Source organism: Melanaphis sacchari, unplaced genomic scaffold, assembly GCF_002803265.2.
Source record: "Melanaphis sacchari strain LSU unplaced genomic scaffold, SCAv2.0 Contig43_pilon_pilon, whole genome shotgun sequence".
Lineage (NCBI taxonomy): Eukaryota > Metazoa > Arthropoda > Insecta > Hemiptera > Aphididae > Melanaphis > Melanaphis sacchari.
The window spans coordinates 1,392,371-1,417,878 of NW_020271284.1; the positions used below are offsets into that span (position 1 = coordinate 1,392,371).

The 25,508-nt window shown below is 29.6% G+C and overlaps 2 protein-coding genes across 4 annotated transcripts; both read left to right on the forward strand.

Moving 5' to 3' along the window:
- Window positions 1-5,004: 5,004 nt before the first annotated feature.
- LOC112597870 lies at window positions 5,005-21,005 on the forward strand. Of its 3 annotated transcripts, none has more exons than XM_025344106.1 (3): window positions 5,005-5,273; window positions 18,310-18,413; window positions 19,165-20,926. In XM_025344106.1, exons 1-3 carry the CDS (start codon window positions 5,253-5,255, stop codon window positions 20,621-20,623), a joined length of 1,584 nt encoding a protein of 527 aa, XP_025199891.1. In that variant the 5' UTR covers window positions 5,005-5,252; the 3' UTR covers window positions 20,624-20,926. The 3 variants fall into 3 exon arrangements, with proteins under 3 accessions (XP_025199891.1, XP_025199892.1, XP_025199893.1); XM_025344107.1 differs by lacking the exon at window positions 5,005-5,273 and adding an exon at window positions 18,157-18,247 and having other exon boundaries at window positions 19,165-20,943; XM_025344108.1 differs by lacking the exons at window positions 5,005-5,273; window positions 18,310-18,413 and adding an exon at window positions 18,651-18,813 and having other exon boundaries at window positions 19,165-21,005.
- Window positions 21,006-23,027: 2,022 nt separating this feature from the next.
- LOC112597871 lies at window positions 23,028-23,766 on the forward strand. Its single transcript, XM_025344109.1, has one exon. The coding sequence runs from the start codon at window positions 23,028-23,030 to the stop codon at window positions 23,610-23,612; it is 585 nt and encodes a 194-aa protein (XP_025199894.1). The 3' UTR covers window positions 23,613-23,766.
- Window positions 23,767-25,508: the final 1,742 nt, after the last annotated feature.

The following is a 25,508-nucleotide window of genomic DNA, read 5'->3' on the forward strand; positions in this document are numbered from 1 at the left end:
CATCGTTGTGATGTTGTCCGCACTTAAATGTACATACATATATAATATATTAAGTAATATTATTTGAATTAAATTAAATTTACCGAGTGGGCAGATGCACTGAAAACTACATTTAATTTTGATGTTGTACTCTAAACTATTATCAAACGTGCATATATATATACTGTATTACAACAAATTTGGTGTTTTAAAAGTTAAGCTAAGTAAAGAATTAATTAATTTAGACATTCATATATTTTATAGACATATAAAGATTTGATATATAATACATTTGGGAAAAAAAAGATTTATTTTCATATAAATACAATAAAAAATGTCATTCATATATTACCTTACTATACAAAGTTTCAATAATAAAAAAATCTCAGAATCCTTGTAATGATAATCCATGATTAAATTAAAATGTATGTATAAAAAAAAAATCAATTAGGTAGTAAAAATCAAAAAACAGCCGAAACAGTTACTGTCGTTCTGATGTTTTTGATTTGCAGGGATTTAAAAATGTAAAATTAATAAATATCAATTAATCCTGTTTATATGGTAAAATGAATTATTAATAATTAATTAAAATTTACAGTTAAAGTATGTAAATATATTAACAGATATTATTTTATTGTTAAATCTACTGGCTGTTTTAAGTAATTTTAGGTTGACAAAAGACAAGTTAGATTTTAAAATTTTGTATATTTTTAAATTTGATTTAATAACCTTTTTCCAATAGTCATAATAAGTTACAACTTGACATAATATGCAAAATTACATAACATTTTATATTGTCTATATAGTAGAATAACCAATTATAAGTTGATGAATGTTAAAAAATAAAATTTTAATAAAATATTATAGTTATAATATTAACAGATTGTAATGACAAATTAATAGATTTATGGTCAGAGTTAGACATAGTTTCTTTAACAGAAAATATAGTTAAGACAGTTTATAATAATGGACAATGGTGTTAGCGAGATAATCGTGTAATTTTATTCTGAAATTCATTTATATTACATAATATTAGAAATATATAAAAACAAATCAATAATGTTGTCAACACTCATTAAGTATTATATTTAGTCTTATTTTAATGTGTTTAATGATTTTAATGTGATTCCAAATAAATTTGCGGTTTGTTTGTTTGCTCATTGCTACATTGACTACTGTTGGAAGTAACTAAGATTCTTACTATAATATTAGAACTTTTAACTCATTTCTAAAATTATTATGTATACCTACAGGTTACTTATTCACAATATATTGATTATCATATAATATGCGAACATTTATGCAAATCATTGGCATACTTTATGATTACAATAATAATATGTTATTTAATTATTAGTATATAAATATTTTACAGTCAATTTATAATTTTTTCATTATCAAAAGGATAATTATATAATAATTATCCGGTTTTCAGATTACGGTACACTGAAAAACGCTAGTAGTTGAATACACAATATAAACCTATCATTTGTGATTGGTTGCACCTTATTTTTAAATCAATTTTCATACCTACTTATGGGTTCCGTTATAATTGTGGACCTATTGGCTTATTGATTTCGCATCATGTGGTGTTATATTTTACACGATATTGAAACTATATATATAAACACGCAATGTCGAATTATACTAACATATAATTATCAATCAACAAAAATAAATATATACCTTTCAGAATGAAATATATAATATACTATATACGTATTTATATTATTTTCAGAAACCTCATACTCCAGCTACAATGTGCATCGTTTGAAGATAGCCGGATTGCAATTTTAGTTGTATTGTTCTTATGCAGAGAAATTTATCGTTTATGTTTTAATTTTTACATATCGTCATAGAAAATCTGACGAAAACATCATCGACTTTCTTTCCTCTATTGTATAGATAAATTAATATTTCAGTTCACTCTGTAAAGGTCATCATTTAATCATTTATCAGATGAAAATATCAAGTATTAGAATATATAGTTTAAGACAATTTAAAAATCCTACCATACATGGTTGATTGATAGGTAGGTATATCTGAACGTTTACTGAGCTTGTATATCAATAGATAGTAAGATTTTTTATATAGATATTTGTATCTTAATTTGTGCAAAATTTACAATATTTATTTTTAATTCCCGATGTTTTTAGAACTGATAATGTTTAGTTCATTAATTTACACATACTTTATTTTAAATAATATAAATAAAATAAGTATCTAGGTAAGATTATTTAAAAAAAATATATAATCATTAAAAATTTTAACTTTATCAGCATTGAATACTTGTTAGAATTTATTATTTATTACATATTTGTTATTTATGTTTATAGGCTAATACAAATCTTAACATTTTATAAAATAAAACTAAGAAGTACTTTTATAAATGATGTACATTGGTAATGGTGTAATAATTTTAATATATAATATGTACAATGTACATAGACTAGTAAGGCCTACTTCATATTAATAAATACATGTAGGTATTTTATATTTTTAATACTATTATTTCAATGAAAATTTCATTATTATTATTTATTACTTTTAGACTTTAACGCATGGTCAAAAAGTTATATTACAATTTATATTTATTTCATTTGCTAATTATTTTTAATAGATCTACAAAATTATAATATTTTTAAGAAGGTTTAGCATAAAAAAAAATGTAGTAAAATGAATTCTATAATTTCTAATATTTTTAATTTTTCTATTTTTATTACATTAATTAATAATTAATAATTAAATGCATGACATATAAAAATATATATTTTTATAACATACTGTTTTTTATTCACTTAAACTAATATTATAGACTAGATTAAGCTCTTAAACTTTATTTTTAGGGCTGGTTAAATAATAAATTATTTTAATCTCGAGAACAAATTATCTTTAATTTTTATACCTTCTAGCAATAATAGTTGTATTCGACCTAAATTCACTTAAAGAAATCACGATCCAAATTAATTAAAAAATAGATTTTATTTAGACCAATGTAACAATACACATGTATTACAATGTTTAAAATGATTTATATATATTATTATTTAGATGTTTAAAAGTAATGAGGCTACAATAAAAAAAAAAAATAAAAAAAAAAAAAAAATAGGTTACATTTATCATATTTTAGTGAATACATTAGTATTCAAAATCCTTTAACCCACAGTATGAGAATATAATATAGTGATAATCGGCACATGTAAATTATTGATCGATTAACTAGACTAATTTGATTTATAAGATTTGAGTTGATGTTTTTTCTTTAATTTTTTCCTCAATATTTTTTATGAATATTTTTAATTTATGATGTGGAATACGCATCAGTATTTATCATCATACATACAGTAATCGAGAATATTATTATACGACGTTGTTTCTAAGGTGTAATTATAAGTTTAGTCACAGTAGATGCCATAAAAGCTGTACAGAAAAACGAATTCCTCATGTTTAATTTAAATAATGAAACGCAGGTAAAGTAATACATGATTAATGTGTTAAGACATAACGGTAATATTATGTTCGTTTTTCAGTATAAAACGAATTGACGGTATCAGATGGTATCACTCGTGACTAATATAAAATAAATGGGAGAAGATAATATTGCTTTAAGATGTGTGATTTGTTGTAAGTCGACCGTAAAAAAATGCGTTTTACTTCATCAAAACTTCTATTGTCCAGATTAATCAATATTCTGTTTTTAATTGTTATTGTTTGAGACTAATACAAATGATGACAATAAAATGTTGAAACTGTCATGAGAATGTAGTGATATTTCATTATATAACAACTTAAACATTGTAGCATTATAACTTATTTTAAATAACATTGAAAATGAACTACAGTTGTGAAAATATAACTATTCGTAAGTTCTTATGCTAAACAAATATCATAATAAATAGTTAATCATTCGATGTTTTGAACTTAGCTTCCTAGATAACTTGATCTTACACTATGTGATTACTTCTTTAAGCTTAGACAAGTTAAAGTCTAAAGATACTATGTAGGTACATACCACCAGGCACCATTGTCGTCACCCAAAGTGGAGTTAAAAAAGTAGTGAATTAAATTACAATGAAATTTAAGTTTTAATTAGTTACTGTTATTGTAGTTTAGGGTAGCCACATAGAACATTAATAAGTACCGCATTAAATACATTTAAAATATAATTATTTATTTTAATGTATTATATATTATTCTAAAGCTAAAATTTAAAAATATATAATTATTTGAAATTGGGTAAATTATTTTAAATAATTCTGTATTAAATATTAATATTTAGGTAAACCTTTATAATGGTAATTAAAAAAAACCGTGAAAAACTCAGTGTAAAAAATAAAGCAACGAGTAAAATAAATTTTTTGCGTGCCTAAGTTTGCCATTTTATTTTTGTATTATTGTTATAATTAAGTTAAGGTAAAAAGTGTTAAAAACGTCAAAAGTTAAATCATCATTATCCTCTCACTTTTATGTCTATACCACAAAAATGTAGGTCGTTTTCTAATGGGATTTTTGATGAGTTAAATCGGAGTTTTAGAGAAAAAGTGTTCGATTGTTTCTAGAGAATTTAAATCTGGGCTTTAATTATCATTAAAAAATTATGTATAAATTGATTGACATTTTTCCCGCAAATCGTTTATAATATACGATAAATATTGTAATAATTAATAAAATAAAATACGTGCATGAGTGTAAAACGTACAATATTATAATAAATAATGTATTACAATCGGTTGGAATGAGACTTGCGTCTCTAGTTTTTGCGCTGCGACATGAATGGTGGGGGAAGACATTTTAATATTATCATTGTCTTACCCACGCAGCCGACCTGTACACTGCAAAATCTAAAGCGTCTCTTACACGCAACATAATATTATAGAATATAATAATATAATGATACACTTACACGTACCAATATACAAATTTTATTGTGTTAAGTACGATTCACCTCTATAGTAATTACCGTGATCCTCGTGTATCTGCCACTCTGGCGGCGGTGGTGTCGTGGGGGGGAAATTGTGTTTACCAGATCGGTCGCACGAATCGCCGCCGAGTGGGTTCTTCTTCTGCGTTGTCCGTGAGCCCGCAAATGCATTGCGCGACCACTCCGACCATCATCTCAGTCGCACGCGTTTTTACATAACGTCGTACGCTCGCGCCCATAAGCACCGTCATCACAAGTCTACATCGTTCGGTCAAGTGCATCAGGACCGTAAATCATCAATCGGTTGTTGGTCGTTGCGCTCTCGTCTACCCGTATACTGCTCGTCGCTGAAATGAAGCCGTTAAACCTCGCGGTAAGCATTGTATAATACGATTGTCATTTAAAATTTACCACGGCCGTAACCGTGTTAAAATGGTATAAAAAAAAATGTTACATAAAAATACTCATAAAGTCATAACTCATAAGGTATAATATTATTATCGCTATTACACCGTCACTGTATTGTCTGTATTCCGAGTAATTCAGTGTGGTTAACCCGTAACTACGTTGTATATAGCAAATATTTGAAAATATTAAAATGCTTATTGATTGTACTTATATGTTGTAATTAATGACGTCTAAAATGTGAAATCGTTTTATTAAAACAATATAATTTAATTTGGTTAATGACAAGAGTATTTTGATCAACAATCACTATTGATGCGTACGAAATACGACGACAGTATTACAGACTACAGTATCTTTATATCAACTATGTCATCTGTCGTGTCGTGTCCAAAAGTTAATATCTACCCAAATCTGGATATCTCTCGGTATATCATGGTTAATAAATGATACTGCGATCGCAATGACCAATTTGAATACAATAATAGTTACACGACACAAAGACGGCACAATTATGAACTCGTCAAACACTATATAATATAATAATATGATATACTCGTAATATCCAAGTTTGTTTATTATCGATCAATATATTATAATATACGCGTGCAACATTGTTAAAATTCCGTTTTCGTTATTTTCGAATTGTAAATAACGAACTCTTATTGATTTGTTATCGTCCAAATGATATGGTATGATAGTATATTTATAATAATTTTATATCTTACGATTTATGATTTGGTACAGTCTACAGTTTGCACCGGTTAGACAATTATTAAAACAATTATGATTAGATACACCACTGTATTTCACGATTCATTAAGCATAAAATTTTTATTTTCATCAAAAACTTAATAATAGTTTCAATAACAATTCGTGTTTGTTTATAAAGAGTCTTCAGATATATAAATCTGTACTCACCTTCTCCAAATGATAAAGGTAAAAATAAAATGTTTTCACTTTGTAATTTTTAGATCTCTTAATAGTCTTAAATACTTAAATAGATAAATAAAATGTTCATTTAAAACTATTTTAATGAAAAATCAGTTACTTTAACTGCACGTCTTAAACGAGTAAAACCTCCAAGAAAACAATTAGACACTTGTCTTTAACCAATTATTTTTATTTTTCAACTACCAATATACCTTTAAAAATCATGAATATAATTGATTTACAGATTTATTATCTCTTACACATAACAATCATCATACCTATAATAACCATAATGAACCTAACCACATACGAATACAAAACAATGAGGATATACTAATATAAACTATAAACGATAACTCTAAAAAAACTTTCAGTTCTCAATGATTCACCATATAATGCTTGTATTATCCCTTTAAATAATAAATTATAAAAAAAAAAATTGTCACATTGCTGCAAGACAAGGACGTGACCTTGTGTTAATAGCGTCTGTACCGTAGGCGGCCATGGGGTTACTATTAAACGCCGCACTTGACCACGAAGAAGAGTGGTAAAACCGGACTGATAGATTTTTTTTTGCTCTTCAAAAGAAAAATGAAAATGCGGTTAAACATTTAATTATATTATCGACGTAATTTTTATATTGTTATTTATTATCCTTTTTACTATTAACGATGTTTGTAAGACATCGTTGTATTCACCACCTTGTCCGTCAGATTTAATGAGATCTCCTGGAATTCGCTATAGTTTCTCTATACTCGAGTCGATTTTTTTTTTCATACTTCTTCGTATAAGTATTAAATACATAATATCGTATAAAAAATTATTTCTTTATGTTATACTTATATGTCTAAAGTATAATTGCATCAATAGCTTATTAGATTTTAACACGTAAAATACGATAAAAACTAACTCTAATAATTACTATAACTATGAAGTTAAAGTTGTTTTATTTTTAATAAATTATCGCATGAATATTAAAAAATACTTCTAAGGTACAGTGAGTGGTGGCGTGAGAATCATGACGATAAACTGACAGAATAAATTTGGGAAAAAAAATGTTAGGTATAAAAAAAGTCAATACGATACAATCTATTCAATATTCATAAACAGAAATAAGAAATGAACCAAATGTGTACGATACTCAACTCGGGTGAACTCGTACGTGTAATTTTTTTTATATAGCAAACGATTTGTTCAATTAAAGTACGTATTTAGTAACGCATGGGCGAATACAACGATAATCGATTTCCCATCATGTGGTAAAATACGAGTACTGATTAATTGTATGTACACAGTAAATTACTCGTTTGTTCGATGTTTGATTTATTATTTTACATGACAGACGAACGTATAGCGCTGTTAAGTCAATTTTACTTTTCCGGTTTGAAGGAGGTGAATAACTGAGCCGATCGAAGAATCAACATGGGGCTGATGGTCGTATTTGTACTCACAACATTCGTACGCACGCTGTACAAACACGACGAGCACAAATAATATTTCAAACAGTGCACAGTGCGCGCTAATAATAATAATAATAATAATAATAATAACAACGTATTGTGTTTGTCACGAAATACCATTCGTTCGCTAACGTTTATAATATTATATATTATAATAATATGTAAAATACGATTATTTTTCGGCATTCGTCCCATCTCGATAGGAGTAAAATAAATAGATTCGACCTAGGGCGGCACTAGTCGTGTCATCGACTTATTTGGTTACGGACACATCGTCAGTGGCGTGCGCAATGGACGCGATATCCTATTGTACCATCGACGACCGAAATGGAATGGAAAAAAAAAAAAAAATAAATAAATAAAAACCAAGTCGACGGTCTTAACGGCTCAAAACAATGTGTTCGACATTTTAATTGGTCCATTGTGTATAACACCAAACCATACGCTCGGCGATCATCCCGCAGAGCGGTTTATTTCGTTATAAATATTTTAGGCACGATGTACACGAATTCACCGCTCCCGGTAATGTAGTAATACGCGTACGCATACATTATAATGTATAACATTCTACTATACCCATGCATTATAATACACGAGTGGTTTGAGGTGATATTAGATTGCCGTCAAGACGTCCTGAAACGATCGCCGTACAACCCGTCGTCGTCGTCGTCGTCGTCGTCGTGGTACCGCGGGAGGGACTACACACTGTGCATGGCTTATAATAACGATTTATTATTTACGATGATATTACTGTCGGTTATAAATAATGCAGATGTCTGACGTTTTACAACTATTATTAATGTTTAATTAAATTTCGAAAAACACTGTGTAATAACCCCGCGCACAATACGCGATCAATGATCGCCGTACACATTGTACATACCGTGTTTAATACTATGATATATAATATATCATGTAGCAGATGTATCGCTAATTATTCGCATTCATAGGCATCGCGATTTCTCGGCGTCTATCCGACTTCGTTGTTTTATAAACGCCAAACAATAGGTAGCGGGATAATATAGCCGTTCGATGTGTCTTCATTGTGGTTTGTTTTGTTCCCTCCCATAACTGACCATTTTGACTCACTATTATGATATGTGCGACGGCGCGTTCGGATTTTACGGGCCAATATATATATATATATATATATATATATACTATACTCACTTGTATGTATAATAATACTATTGCGAACGATTATTATTAGATACACTCCGACGCGAAAGCAATAATAATTAACGCCGTCGAATGTTTCGATCTCCCGCGATTCTCACTGCGTCAATACAATACGCGGCGTGTGCGTGTAGAATAATATTATTGGAAAGCCGGAGCGATGAATTTTTCTACGATATTGCACAATAATATGTACGACGTGTATGCGATGTCTTTTCGCGTGTATGTTTTTTAATTCGGTATTTCTGAGCAAAAAAAATATTTGTGACCTGTGTGTATTCCAAACCCCAAGACACTAGGGATCGAGAGACCATAGCTCAGAGCTCTTATTACTTCTGGGCTCACATACATCCATACATCTACTCCACTGAGGTGATTTTTGTTTCAGATATTATACTTGGTTCCCCAGTATATTTTTTCAATGTATTTAAATATTCGTTTACGCGTTTAAGTGTATCTAGTTTAATTAAATTCGACGAAATGAGCAAAATTATATCAATTACAAAAAATATTAAATTGCAAATTGTAATTATTATTATAATTGTTATTGTCGTCATTTACAGAAAGAAAATAGTTTACATATCATCTAATAATACTCAAAAATACGTATCGCAACGAAATGGTCTAGTAATTACTATTATTAATACATATAGGTGCCGTTTTCACATAAATTACTAATAATATATCTAGTATTTTAAAAAAATTTCTGTAATTTATTTTGAAATGTAATATTTGCACTATACAAAGTACAAATTATCACTAAATAAGTTTATAAATGAACAATACTTGTGGGCCTTTATATTCCCGCCTACCTTAAATCTCACACGTTTACACAAATATACAATATTACTAAAATGTTATATTAAAATCGTTAAATCGTATAATATACATTTTTATTTTCGGTTGAACGCGTACGACGAGAAATTTTCTGTTCAAAATATTAAAGTTGCTTGGTAATAATTTCATCTTACTGACAAATACATAACATCATTTTTAGTGATTTTTCTATTGAGTTGTTTAATATTTGTTTTCATATTTTTAGTTTAACGTCTATAATCTTTCACATTGGATTATTTATGATCCATAAGCTGCAGTCAAAGCTTAGGGATTTAAAAATGTAATAATAATATTATACGACGAATAAACAACAAATTATGACATATTATGTAAAGGAGAATCTAAAATTATCTAGTAATCATATGATGGACTGACATGGTATACTTTTTAAATAAGATTTTAATATTTTAAAAAGGAAAATACTTCATCATAATAAAAATCTATTTGTCCACAACAGGTTAACCATGAAAATCTATTTATAGTTAATGATTTCAATAGATCATAGTTACATAATATTATCCTGTCATTTACTACGCAATAAATAACAAAAAAATATTCAAAAATATATCCGATTCACTATCATTGTTAGGTTTTTTACGTATATTACACACTGTATGTACTTAATAAAGTATCAATAGCATTATGATGTTTATGATAAGAAAAAAATAGAAAATTATAATTCTTAAATCTCTCGTATTTATTTTTATATAATTCATAAATAGTAATAACCACATAAATAAAAAAAATTATTATATATTATTGTAACCCGTATCTCCATTTCCTCATAAAGTCCATCTAAAACAAAAAATATTTATTGACAACTGAAAGTGTGTAATTTAGTTAAATTATTTCGCCATTATTTAATTGCTATATTTTTGTAGAACGTTATTGTTTTTTAAGTGACAGGAATTTTCAAAAAAGTATAATTCGAACTGATTGGGAATTGTTTAACTGTTTAAGTATCCTAAATTTGTTTTGTTCTAATGATAATGAAGAATGGTACGATGTATAGACGTATAGTGAATATTACTAATATCAATAAACTGTGTGCTATATAGAACGCAGTTAGATCAATATGTTTTATAGTAACTACGTCATTTTTACCATTAATTTAAATTTTTTATACACAGTAGTCAGTAATGTAGTGTGAAACTTGTTGGCCTTTTGAGGAGGTCCGCTTAAGTACAATAGTTATAATATGATGCTGCTAGAAAATCTAAAAATTCTTCTTATTTTTGGGCTTATTGGGCCTTTAAGACCATCCCGTTTCACAAATAAGCTTCCATCCTTCCCTGTTCAACGTTCAATTTCTCCAATTGTAATCACTTCCCATCTGTTCCACATCTTTTTTTATGACGTCTAGAAAGTCTGATACTAGTAAACAACATTACTTTAATAGCCATAATATAGGTTAAATGTCAATCTATTTTGTGGTTTTAGCCTGACGATAAGTCCATTGCCGTCGAGTGTAAACTAAATATTACTACATCGTGTATCATTAACGCACATTCCGTTAAAGCATATCACATCATATCACAGCGGTGATTGCATTATTATTCCCAATCATATACCTATATACAATCGCATTTATTATAATTTATTACCAATTTAATTTATCTGTATTAATAAAAAGTAACATGCGCATGCGCGCGCGCGCGTGTATGTGTGTGAGTAAATAATTCATATGACCAAATCTACCACACTCATGGTACACAAGTAAATTTATATTCGAGGATGTGTATCTTGAAAGTAATTTTTAAATTTTACATTTTAAGAAAATAAATATTCGTCCAGGAATTTGTTGACTAACGAAAAACAATTATTTTTTTTTTTTAGTTTAGTTTAAAGTTGTCATTGGTTACTGAAAATAAAATAGTGATTACAATCGAATTTAATTTTAGACTTTTATTGTGGTAAAAACTATCCAAATAACATTGAAAATAGCTTTCATTTAACTGCGGTGTTAAGAAGACGTACGTTTCACGCGCGTTAAATTTTTCACGGGCAACGTTGAGCTGGGTCAGCTAGTATACAATATGAGTATACCTGTATAAGTATAGGTACGTCCTACGCTCGTTCATTCATAACACAACTGTAAGATCGATATGAATGATGTATTATAAATTATAATGGTGCACGATTTAATATTTATGATATATGTACAGCGGACGCACGCGTGACGGTAGTTTTTATTTCATATCAATTTCATTCCTATTATTTTATTACCACGTGGGCCGTCGTCGGTAAACATGCCAATTTACGACGACGCAAAAACCGAAATAACCGTTGCCGATTCGCAGATTTATACACAATTTAATTATGTAACATTGTGTGGGGTCGCCAAAAAAAAAGCACTTGACAACTATATCTACATAATATTATACTCATGTTACATAGGTATGATATGTTATAATACGGTTTTCGTAGTTGGCAAATATTTATTTAATAAGTATTATTGTATTCGTCACCGGGCGGCCGTAGCGGCGGCGGTAGTTCGGGAGTCATTGGCCGGAGGTCAACGCACACGCCCTCCCCTCCCCTCCCCTTACAAACACCCTCTACCGCATCTGCCCTACCACTTGTCAAACATACCCGCCACGACCGGTCGTGGCAATGTGTCCAAAGTTCACGTGCAGATAATATACGGCGTAAATATTTAAAAAAAAAAAATTTTTATTTTTTTCCAACCGCGAAAAACGTGTTATTAAGTGTATCTACTTAGCCGACACGCATTATCATATTTTTAACACTGAACATGTTCGAACAAGTTCGCCCACCGACGTCACGGTTACCCGATCCTTCCCAACTACGCCCTGTCCCGCCCTGTTCAGCCCCGCCCGATCGCTTTTAATTAACACGTCCGACCGCTCATGCCCGATGCCTGTACTGCAGCTAGTCATGGCCTTATAGGTACATATAAGGCTATAAAGTACCTAATAGGTACCTATCTTAATATGTAAATTCGACCGCAAAGTGATGATCATCACAGCTGCCGATATTAGCCGAAAAAACCGGATAAATATACATTTGCCATCGTTTTAATTTGTAGGATGGAGTGGTGATGAATTGTTATACAATTTATTATAATTATTATAATTAACTTCTAAATTTATTTTTGATTTTATTTTATATTTTATATCTTCAAAAAAATATTCCTACTGTATTGCTTATATAAAATTAAATCAAATGGTTTCATTTTCAAAATTTAAAAACTTGACAAAAGTTTAAAATAGAATTTCTTTCAAAATGTTGCATAATGACTAAATTATCTGAAAAAAAGAATATACGGATTACCGAAATTTTCGTTCTTTTCTATTCATGTAGGTATAACGCTATAAATTATAAAATATTATTATATTTTTCAACTTATACATTTCAAAATATTTTTATAATACCTTACAGATATTATATTTAATTTCAAATAGTATCATCATAAAAATCATAATATACTAACACGTAGTGGTATATTTACGATTTTGGCGCCCTTTTTTTCCCCTAAAATAAAATTATCGGGGAGGGGGGCTGATCAATTTTTACACATCGGTGGTTTACCTAAAAAAACAAAAAAAAAATAAAGGTCATCAGATAAAAAAAGCACCTAAATACACTTCTGTACACGCGTATATGTACTCGTACATGCGGACATAGTATTATTATATCATTTATATCCTAATTCTCAATTCCGGTAATTATACTGACATTGGTATTTACTGAATACGTGTTCACGTATTTATTGGCACATATATTTTGGCGTACGTGTCCAAGAAAACATTATTTTATACCCGACAGCAATGTATTTAGTAGAATAACACATAATTTTTTCAATAATTAATAATAGTATAATACATTACCAGATAACCGGGAAATAACATTCAGTTATAGATACCTGTATTAATTTAGTCAGATAATAATTTTCATCAAAACCATTTCAATGACATGCTGTCCTAATTTTTTGTCCAAATGTAATTTTCTATGTTTTTTAGACAAGTGACATGGATACCATAGTTGACATTAATTGGACACGTAGATATTATAGAAAAAGATTTATCATCAAAAAAAGAATACAATATTAACCCTGTTTAAACTGTAACGTCCGTTTTTTAATACTTATTTATTTTCACAATCATATTAAAGTTCACCATTTTTATGTTGTATCAACACGTGTTTGTAATTTTGATATAATTAACTATATTAATAATATACTATTTTATTATATTCTATGTTTTTTTTCGGATTTTTCGATTTTACTGACTAGTGTGTACTTATTTATAAATGACATCGCAATAATCTTGTCTTTTTAATGATAAGCCTCGTACCTCTTATTTGCGCATGACATACATTTTTTGTTTTACTCATTTATTAATTATATTGAGAATCAGACATAAAATTGTTATTACTTATATAGTAACTTACAAATTATTTATTTGTTATACACATGCAATTGTACTAAACAAGCAGAAATATAAATTTCTAATAATACAGACAATACAGTAAATAATAAAAATAATATTTTATTATTTAAAATTCATAATCTATTCATTTAAATACACTAATAATAAAAACATAATTTAAAGATTTATTTTTAATTCAAATATATAATTGTTTTCAAAGTTGAAAAAAAAATTAGTAAAAATCATAATAACACAACCTCATCCCTTAAACCATACATTGATTACGACTTGAACCATAAATTCATTTGTATAATATTATCCAAAAATCTAAATGCTTAAAAGTTATTTTTAGTTAAAATATGCAAATGACTAAGTAACCACTATATATTGTTGTGCATTCATATGATATTATAATAAATATTTTTTACATAATTATTTAAATATTTTCATTGAAATTGTGCATTTTCATTATTGGATTACTTATTATTACATTTTTAAGTTATAAAAACTTATGATTTGAATTTAAATATAATTTTATATAGGTACTTCTATATAACTATCTTATGTAAATCGCAAATTTATGAGTACCATATTTTAGAATACTGTCATTTAATATTGTAAACTGCGGCCATAAAAATGTATTAAGCTCGTAATTTGTTTTATTATATCTCAAATAGATATCTTTAAATTATTATAGCTTAAAACTCAGACAGAATATCATAGTTAATATGTTTTTAAAAATAAAACGCTTTTCTATTGCTTTTTTAACATAAAATTCAATTCCACATATTATATTTGCATAATTTATTGGAATACGAATTCGGTTTGAATGTTAAAAACACAAAAAAGTAGTAATGCAACTATCACTCTTTGTTAAAAACGTTGCAGATGACTAAATTTATTTAAAATATGTTTAGAACATTTATTTTATATTATTGTATATTTAATACAATATTTATAATAATATTACAACATCATGTATAGGTTTTCATATTACAATAAAATTTTCGTAATTAAAGAAATAACCAACATAAAAAAAATTAAATCTTTCTTGTGTATAAATATATATATATTTATATAAGTACCTAATTACTCTAGTATATTGTGTATTCAATACGCACTGTCTATACTATAACATAATTGTTGAGTAAAATTTAAAACATATTGCTTCAAAAAAATTATTTTTAATAATTAATATTCAAAAATATATAGTTTTCTATTACAAATTATTTATAAAGATTAAAAAAAATTGAATGATTTAAACAAAAATAATATAATATAGGTATATACTATATAGGTTATATATATGGCTGATATGATTTTATTAGATAGCTGGAGTAGATTTTCGTTTATATATATCTATATAATTTTGTACTCTCTCTGTGTATAGTAGAACCTTTTTTTAAAACTTGACCGGTAAAACAAAATTTTCTCGATTTTCTCTTTTTAAATTTTGATGTTTCAGAACGTGTTTTTAATCACCTTGCTTTTCAACTTTTTCATTATAACAATAATATATTATATGATATTCTTTAGCTCGATGATCTTTTATACCAAGCTGTCGTCGCCATACATTTTTGCGTGGTCATACACATCAAAATTTTCGTGATATTTAAAACTAAATAATAATATGATTATGGTTTAGTGTCACCCAGATCAATGTATATCCGCATATAATAATATATAATGACGACTATTTTATTTATGTACATACATATATAAATTATCATATAGGTTCTCGGATTAAGGTCATTGCAGGGAGTTTATATTAATAAACCTTTATCTATTATAAATAAGCAAATTTCCATTTATGAAAATCAGTTCATTGATCACCCGTCGTTTTATGACGGTTTCACGCAAATTATCTAGAAATCTGTGAATAAGTCGTTTTAATCGAATTTTGTGTTTTATTTATTAATATTGTTGTTCCTATTTCTGACATTGTTTATTATTAAATTCTTAGTGCAGGGCTTGTCTCACGGGTTAAACTGGTCGCATGCGCCTAAAAGATACATTATAATAAAAAAAAAATGAAAATTTACCGTTACACAACAAACATCTCCCCGTTGTTCTTAACATTACAACTACATCATAATAAAAACTAACAAACCCGCTTTTACACGGCATCTTGTATGACCACTGTCGACCAACTGCGCACGGGCTGGTCGAATCTCGCGGCCAACTACTTACCTACTCCGAAATGGTACATGCTACACATTGAACATATTTTTATTATTATATACATTAACATTTTTTAAACACTCAATTACTATGTATAATCTATTTTACTATGACCTAGTCTATTTTGCAATATGGTATAACAGTCTTGGGGTGGTTTGAGTCTGGTAACCATGGTAGCAAATAATAAAACACTAATAAAGTAATTAAAATAATTTTAAACAAACTCATCACAATCATAACATATTCAACTAATGGACTATTTGAAGGATTTAAAGTTTTCTCTGTTTAAATAATATTAATAAAAATTTCTTGTTAAAAATAAATATAATTTAGGTATTCTTACTATTAGAACGTTAAAATCAAGTCGATGTTTTCCACTTGATAGTAAAATATTAAAATTCTTAAATGGACTTCCAATTTAAAATAATCTTATATTGAATAAAAACAACCTATTAAAAAATGGTTAATTATTAATCTATCTAATTTAAAATTTGTATAGCATTTAATGTCAACCTGGTTGTTTATAGTTATTGCTATCTAATTTATATTATTATATTATATTTCATGTATACCTATATGTTTTTATTATTTTATCCATTATGGCTGTTTTTTAAACTTAACGTTTTTTACTTTATCTTGAAATAATGTATTAAAAATTAATTTGGAAAAAATATTTAATTTATTTTAATAAGTACACAAACTTTGCCGACTGGGTAATATCTTCAGTGGTGAGTTGAACTATTATATTGTATTTATTAATGTAATGATTTCCGGCCGATTTAATAATATTCTTTCATATAATATACTCTATACTCCAATTGTATTTGATGGACCACAAATAATTTGTCTGAGATGTATTTTGGGAGTAAATGTGAGAAAGATAAAATAGTGAACAGAAGAGAGAAAAAAAGTATCTACAGCAATTTTGTGTCAGTAACACGACGTAGCGGCTCCCAGAACGACTTTTCGTAGTCATATCCGCCGATAAGAATCTCTGCAGCAAAAATAACAGTGTCTAGCCGGAAGTCGAAATTAGTATAATGTAATGTGTCGACACTTATTATTTTATCGTAATGCGAGTATAAATTATAATAATGTGAAATTACTATTAACCACCCACTAACCCGGTTAGGTTAACAATAAATTATTATATTTTAGTCGTACACGAAAGAAGTGTTATATTATCCAAATAATATAACGGATCTTTCTGTGAGCATTTTATTTTACTCAAGATGATTCACATAAAATATTTCAAGCACGTAATTATTATTTAATAAGAATCACTAATTGGTGGTCTGTTTCTCAATGTTTAGACAACAACAAAAACAACAACACAAAACTACTTACTATTAAAAACGCAGCCAAATGTTTTCCGACATAATTTGAATTGCTTTTTTTCAAACAGAAAATGTTAAAACTAATATTATATTATGTTTATTGTAGAAATAGTGGTTTTGTTTTAAAGCGGTGTCTAATAGCTATTATACGAGTTATCTATAATTAAATCATTATTATTGACGAAGACTATCACAAACGTCTTTGAAAGTAATTATTATTGTTATCCAAGATACCTATAACAACAACGACAAAAATAATAATTATATGGTCTTTTGCCATCCAATATTAAATAATAAATACTCATAATGAAAAAAAAATCATATAATCCAACAATAAAAGTAAAATCAGGCCACTCGAAGAAGATTCGGAAGCAAATATAAAAAATCGATTAGACAGCTATTATGTATAAGCATCGGCATTATAACGATAAACGGACAATGGAATTATAGAAAATACTATGATCACTAAACACCGCGTGTGATTTAGGAGATGGTAAGGATTTGTGGATACAGTGAAAGGTGGTCGGGTAGTCTGTGGTCATAGTGCTTTTGAGTCTCGGACTATCTGCATGTATGTGAACACATCCTCTTAACATAACTATAAATAGTATCATTATGTTTTTCCAGGTAAATCATTCGTTTATGTTTATAGCGCATTTTTTTTCATACTGTGTGTTACGATTTTCCAGGTGTTGTTGTTCTGTCTTATTGCGTATGGAAACGGTAGACCGTCGGACAGCGATGAACGCGATGAAATCTTAAGAGAAGCAAAAAAGGAAAAACACTTCCAACAGTAAGTAAAGACATTTGTTTTGTGTTTCTCGGCAGCGATACATCAATTAATGTATATAATAATTAATCATATTATACTATCAACAACACTACACTTTAACAAATTATAAACATTAAACATTGTACAAATATGGGTTTAACACTATATTAATGCATTTGATAACTGCAACTGACTTATAAGATAATATTTTACACTAAATACTGACTGACAAAAGTTTTAAATTTAAAATCCTTAAACACTCAATGAATTAATTAACTTGTATATTATATTTTACTAAACACACGTTAGCAGTGCACAATTTCGGTGGTTTTTCTTGTTTTCTACGGTTATAGTGCTTTATGCAAAATTATGGCAATGGATCGGTCAATATATTCAATGCGTGTAACATAATATATAGAAGGTAAGCTTATTTTCAAACAAATTTTTTTATCATTATTTTTGTGCTATAAAATATGTTTCTATTACGCTTTTTTTCCCTCCGCTCAAATAATTTATTACATTTTTTTTTTTTTATATACAAATAATATAAATAATCAAAAAATATCCCCAAAAATGTAATAATTTGCTAAAAATTTTAAACATTTTTTGATATAAAATATCGAAGAAAAATGTGTAAATTATTTTTTTTTTCAAAAATGCATTATTTATTTTTTGGTGAGAGATTAAAAAACTAGTTTCTTTTTCACTGTTTTCTTAATTTTTTTTCTCTTATAAACCACGAGTGATTTAATCACAATTTTGTGTATTTTAGTGATAGCATAGACGAAATACCTCAACATCAAACGGAATCTTCGACAGCAGCGGAAAATATATTGAATCGATTGAAATCGATAGCACACCTGCGAATGTCCGAGATGAAAAAACCGGCATTGGATTCTGTGACTAGAGAAGAGTTGGAAGCGCTGAGGGATCTTTTAGACAAAAACCTTCAAAAGTACCAGAACTACAATGAGTTCACGACGAGAAAACGTCCAAGCGACCCGTACATAGGTCAGATACTCCAGAACCTGAACGGAGAATCGCAATCAACCGGCGGCGGAAATAACAACATGCAGGAACACTACCACTACAATCACAACAACAACAACAACGAAGGCGACATGGCCGAACAGCTGTCGCCGGAACGCCATCAGTTGCCCATCAGGCGCAAGATTATCAGACACACGGTGTTTGCGACACCAATGCAGGGCAGCAACGCGGGCGCTCCGAACAGGATATATAACGGCGGTGACGCCAGGATCGATTGGACTTCGCCTTGGGCCGATTACTTCCCAATATTGATCAAAGACCCGCTGCAGACGATGATGAACTCGTTTTCCGAGATCATTGAGTACGGTCCGGCCGCTGATATTTGCAGGCACGCGACGAACAACGGTGACGCCGCCACTGCAGTAACCGGCGAGGACGTGAACCGGCTGGACGGCAAAGGATCGTCGTCCCGGACCGATAGGAGGACTTCCGACGGCGGTACGGTTTCCACTGTTGTGCGGGAAACGCGAAGACGGTCACGCCGGAACGCGGCTGTCCGGTCGGAAGAGGAAAAGGGAGCGCTGCTGAACCACGTGCGGCCGTTCAAGTCGACGACCACGACGACGGCGGACCCGACGAAGATGTTTCCCTGGTCACCGGACAAGCAGGCCACCGAGCACAACGGCGACACGGGCCCGCAGATCAAGCGGCTGGTGGTCCGTCGCGGCGGCGTGGCCATCGCGGGCCCGGGCGGCATAGCCACCGCCGGATCTGGCGGTACGGCGATTGTGGGCGCCGGCGGGTCGGCGTACAGCACCAAGCACACCGCGGCCGGCGCTTCCGCGGACGCTCCGATGCCGCCGGCCGGTGGAATTTCGATGGCCGGCTACGGGCCGCAGGTGGTGAACACGCCGACCGGCTATTACGCGCCGTACCCACCGCAGGCCAACGGTTTCGCACGGAGCGTGGACGCTGGCGCTGGCGGCACGGCCGTGCTGTCCACGGACGGTGTAGCTTACACGTTCCCCGCGCCGTCCCGTGGACTGACCGCGGCCCGGCGTACGCGCGGCGGGGACGGGCTCCGCGAGATCTCGCTTCCGGACGGCGCCAAGCTGATAGCCACCGGACCGATAGTGTACTACAACCCGGAACCGTCGGTCCGGAAGAGGTCACGCAAAGGCAAAAAGTCCGCGACCCGCGGGACCGCCAGTGCCGGGAAACACGACGACCGCAAGTTTTAACGACGCCCCGCCCCCGCCTAACGTTTATCCGTTTGTTCCTCTGCAACAACACAAGACTGTCGTGATATATATATTTTGCACAATATGATGATATTATTATGAAAGCTCTATATATTAGCGTACCTATAATGACACATAATATTATTATAAGTATATTATATAGGCTTAGCGTATTTATAGTAATATTTTAGTAAAGCTCGTTTAAGTAGTACCTTTAACAATAATCATTATTATTCATCATATATTTACGTATAAATATATTATATCCTGTGGTAGTTCCGTAATATTTACACGTATAACGAATAAGTTATATATATATAAATTGACATGTAATTCTTCTCTTAATTATTTCTGTATACTCTTATTTTATCGAATAAATAAGTTGAATGCTGTATTATCGTATTTTGTGTTGTAAGATCGTATAACTTTACGAGTAAAATATACGCGCTTAACTTTATTCATAATATTATATTATATAACCTCTAAAATATTGCAATATTAATAACATTTTTCAAATTTCTTTTTAAATTTTTACTAATAATATTTAACTATGAACACAATGTGTACCTAACTACTTATTTTTAATGTTTTGCACGTTAATACGTAAACACCATTAGTTATTACTTGATTTACAGATATATATTATATGTAACATCGAACGTTTACATATATTATTCAATTTTATTGTATAAATATAACCTACTTAAAATGAAGGATACATTTTTAATTTTAAATTTAATTTAGTTTTATATAGTTATAAATTATAATTATGTTTTATTTAATAACATCATTAAAATATTATTACTAAAATATATAATGCGACACAACCATTTTGATTAATTTTTAAATGGTATTTAAAATACTTAAATTCGAGTTTACAATAATTTTAGGTATGTTAAAATTTGTTTTTATATAAATTTAAAAGAATTGTATGTTTTACATTTTACTCGATGGCTTTGGTTTAGAACATTATTTCAGGTGTAACGAATCAGTAGATTCTTGAATTGATAGCTAATCGAGTTGACAGACTTAACGAAGTATGATCTTATACTATCATTATAAAATATTAGTATTTCATATATTTGGAAGGTATTTTATACTATTGGTTAGTTAGCAAGTAAATATAATAATGCGTTACAATGTAAGTAATATCTTAATAAATAAACCAAAAATTATATACTAATAAAATCAGATATGTGCTGTTCCATGTTAATAATTGTTTTAACCTAAGGAGGTACCATATATGAAATCGGTGACAGGTTGTTACTATATGATCATAAAGCTAAAAAACTGTGTGACTGTTTCTACATATAAAAAAAAAAAACTACAATTACAAAAATAACAGCAAAAACAACAACAACAAGATACCTACTAACCTAAAAACAACAAGTGACTAAATCGAGAAACCAGGTATACTGTGATTGAAAAAGTTTAATGTTAAAACATTAGATACGTTGTGTTATAGTACTCGTAGCATAGATATTTACAAGTATATTCCATTTATTGATTTGTTATTGACGGGCAATAAACTTTTCATAAGCTGTATTATTCCGTTATATTATACTAACGAGTGCATTGCTCATTGAACAACAATCTTATGAGGTTCCATTTATAAACACAATTGTGCTCAATATACTACAATGTTTTAGGATTAAAAAAAAATGATTATTTATTTAAACATTCACATATTGATAATGCGTGTTATATAAATTAATATATGATAAAATAATGAAAGGATATGTATATAAATATAAGTAATAATATAAGCCACCTTAAAGCTAAAATGTTATAATACACATATATTTATATTTTTTTCTGTTGTTATAATGTGGTCAAAGAATAATCAAGAATTCAATATCCCCTTTTTTAAAAAAAAAAGCAAAACATGACACTGTGTTGAACGATATTAGATTTGAATAACACACATAACCACCATATTATAGAATGTTTATAAAAAAGTGTTTAATTTTGCGGTGCATTTATTATTCGTCTAAAATGTGTGCGTTTTGTTTTTTTGCTTTTGTGTGTTAATTTGTTCGTAATGTTATAATCTACATGAAAATGTCTGCGTAAAAACTAGTTATTTATTCATCCGCGAATATTTTAATTCAGAGCAGCCAACATAATATTATCGTTTAAATCGCGAACGAACACGTTTTTGATTGTTAACCGCCACAAAATTCAACAAAATGTTTTTTTCGTTTTACCGAGAAAACCATTAGATATTAAAATATATACCTACGGTATTCCAATACTGCCTAATGGTTTACCGGCGCTCGAACGTCAACAACAAACAAACAAAAACAAATAATACGTAAAATCGACGGCACCTTACAGACAAATATTGTACTACATATATCTTCGTCATCAGGGCCAAACGCCTAAACCTAACCGTGGTTATTGTATGCGCAGGTATCGGCTGCCGTACTGGGCATTCGTGCCGACGTTAGGCGTTTGGCCCGGAGCCGCCGGGACCGGAACCGGAACTGGATCAACAGCAACCGTCGCAGCTGCAGTCCCGCCACCGTCCAGAGGATCCGTAGCCGTGAACTTAGACAGTGGCCGAGTGTCCGTGGTAGACAGTGTGACAAATGGACCGGAAGTCGAGGATACGACCACCGACCTACCACAAAAACGACGACCGGCACTGGTCAAGCCACTGCACCCGAATACGCCGAGTGTCGGAGGACCGAGTTGGCTGAGAAAAACAACAGTGGCATCGACATCAAGTCCGGTCATACAAGCAGCACAAGTGAAAGACTCCACAGCCGTTTCCGCTGCGAGTCCGGTGACTAAGATATACCTGAAACCATCAGCCAGGGCAAAGGCCGGCATTGGTGGGGTGGCCCTGTCCAACCCGATCAGCACGGCAGTGGTTCGAAGGGGTGACACGGTCAGCATTGAATATCTTCCAGACGCCACTGCAGAAGCTGGCGAAGGTGGTGTTGCCATATCCCGACCGGAATTGGTCATCCATTTTATTGACTGAAATAATACGCACCCGCTAAAAATCGATGACGTCGCCATAATACCATTAGGTCTATAAATTGTGCCATACACTTGCGTTATGATATATGTTTTAATATATTTACATTTACGTACTTACTTTACCTCTACTTAATATATAGTATAAAATTTATAATAATTTTATATTTTAATAGCATCTTATTTTTTTTTTTTTTTATCAATATTCGATTTAATTTTTTTTCTTATTATTTCTATTTTTAACATTAAGTACTATATAAGTTTGTATAAATCTGATTATTTCAAACATTTTAATGTTTATGTTAGTGACTTCAATTTAAGGCCCTAGAATATTTTTCTAATGATTATTTAGTAAATCATTTATTTTCTTACGTTTTTGTATCGTCGGCATTGTTGTAATGCGTTTTATAATGAGTTAAATTCCATATATGTTGAGGGATTTTCTTTAGCCGATAAGGAACTGTACGTAGCTATTTATATCCAAATTCTTAATTTATTTTACTGACTTGTCTTTTCTATTTTTATCATTAGTGGTCCACTTGTCTGTTGTACTTTTTATTCCATTTAGTTTTTTATTAAATACTTTATTAACCAATAAGTATGCATACTTGAGCATCGTGTTTTTAAATTTTCGTTTTCAAAATAAAGATTAACAAAAAATGAAAACAAACTGTGAAAAATGATAATCACATTAGTAAATAATGTGTTTATTTTTATAGTTTGTATACGAATTAACCTATAATTATTTATTTATGGTATATAATTGCTTGTTATAGTAAAATGTGAAATTCCAAACTACCACGTCTTTACGTTATCTAATCTATTATTGAAAACAGATTTTATTTTTGTTATAACTTATTTGTATACAGTACAATAAATAAAAACGGAATTAAAATAATGAAAAAAAGACACACTTGATAGTTTTATAAATAACAGTTTACGATATTATTCATAAAACTTAATGCACGTATTAAAATTTAATACAGTTACCTATCATTTTCTCTAAATATGTATTTTATATTTAATACACTAAGAATAGTTAGTATACACTTACAAACCATACTTGTTTCAATTATTCACAAAAACTGGTTTTACAATTTTACCGTATTTAAAACATTTCATAACACTTAAGACTTAAGCACATAATGTAATTTAAGTCATTCATTAGAAATATTAGAAAGTTTTGAGTATGTGAACTAATACATTGCACCAGGCAATACTCTGTTGGTAGCATTTTCTTGTTGTATGGCATATTTGTAGTAATTAATTAATAATTATATTCTAAATAATTGATAAAACAAATACCATTATTTTATTATTTTTATAAAAATATTCTATATTATATTGATACGAAATAAAAAGTATTATAGTTGACAAAAATAATAGTTGGTTGTATTAAACAAAACTTATCTGTCTCTCAAATTATGATTGTTTTTAATGGTTATTACACCAATATATAAGAAACCTTGACACTCAAAATTATGTCTTCATTAATAGTTTCTATACATAGAATACTAAATAAGTCAATTGTTCTTTATTCAATTACATTTTCTAAGTACTTTTAAACTGCAGTGTGAATTTGGATACAAAATTATAAATATTCTTCATAAAACTTATAGTATTATAAATAAACTGTGATGTATTTCAGTATTTGCACTATTTAAATTAATCAATAATCAATATTAGCAATATAATTATAATGACTAATTTAAAAATAAGTAAATTATATTCATAACAATCATAACATACGAGATACGTAATATTTTTGCGCGTGTTTTATTTTTTTCGTGGTTTGTTTACATTGAAAATTAAAATATAAAAATAATAAATAATAATATTTTTAGTCCAGTACATAATAATATTACGAAACTAAGGTAACTTTATATTCTTCATGATTTTT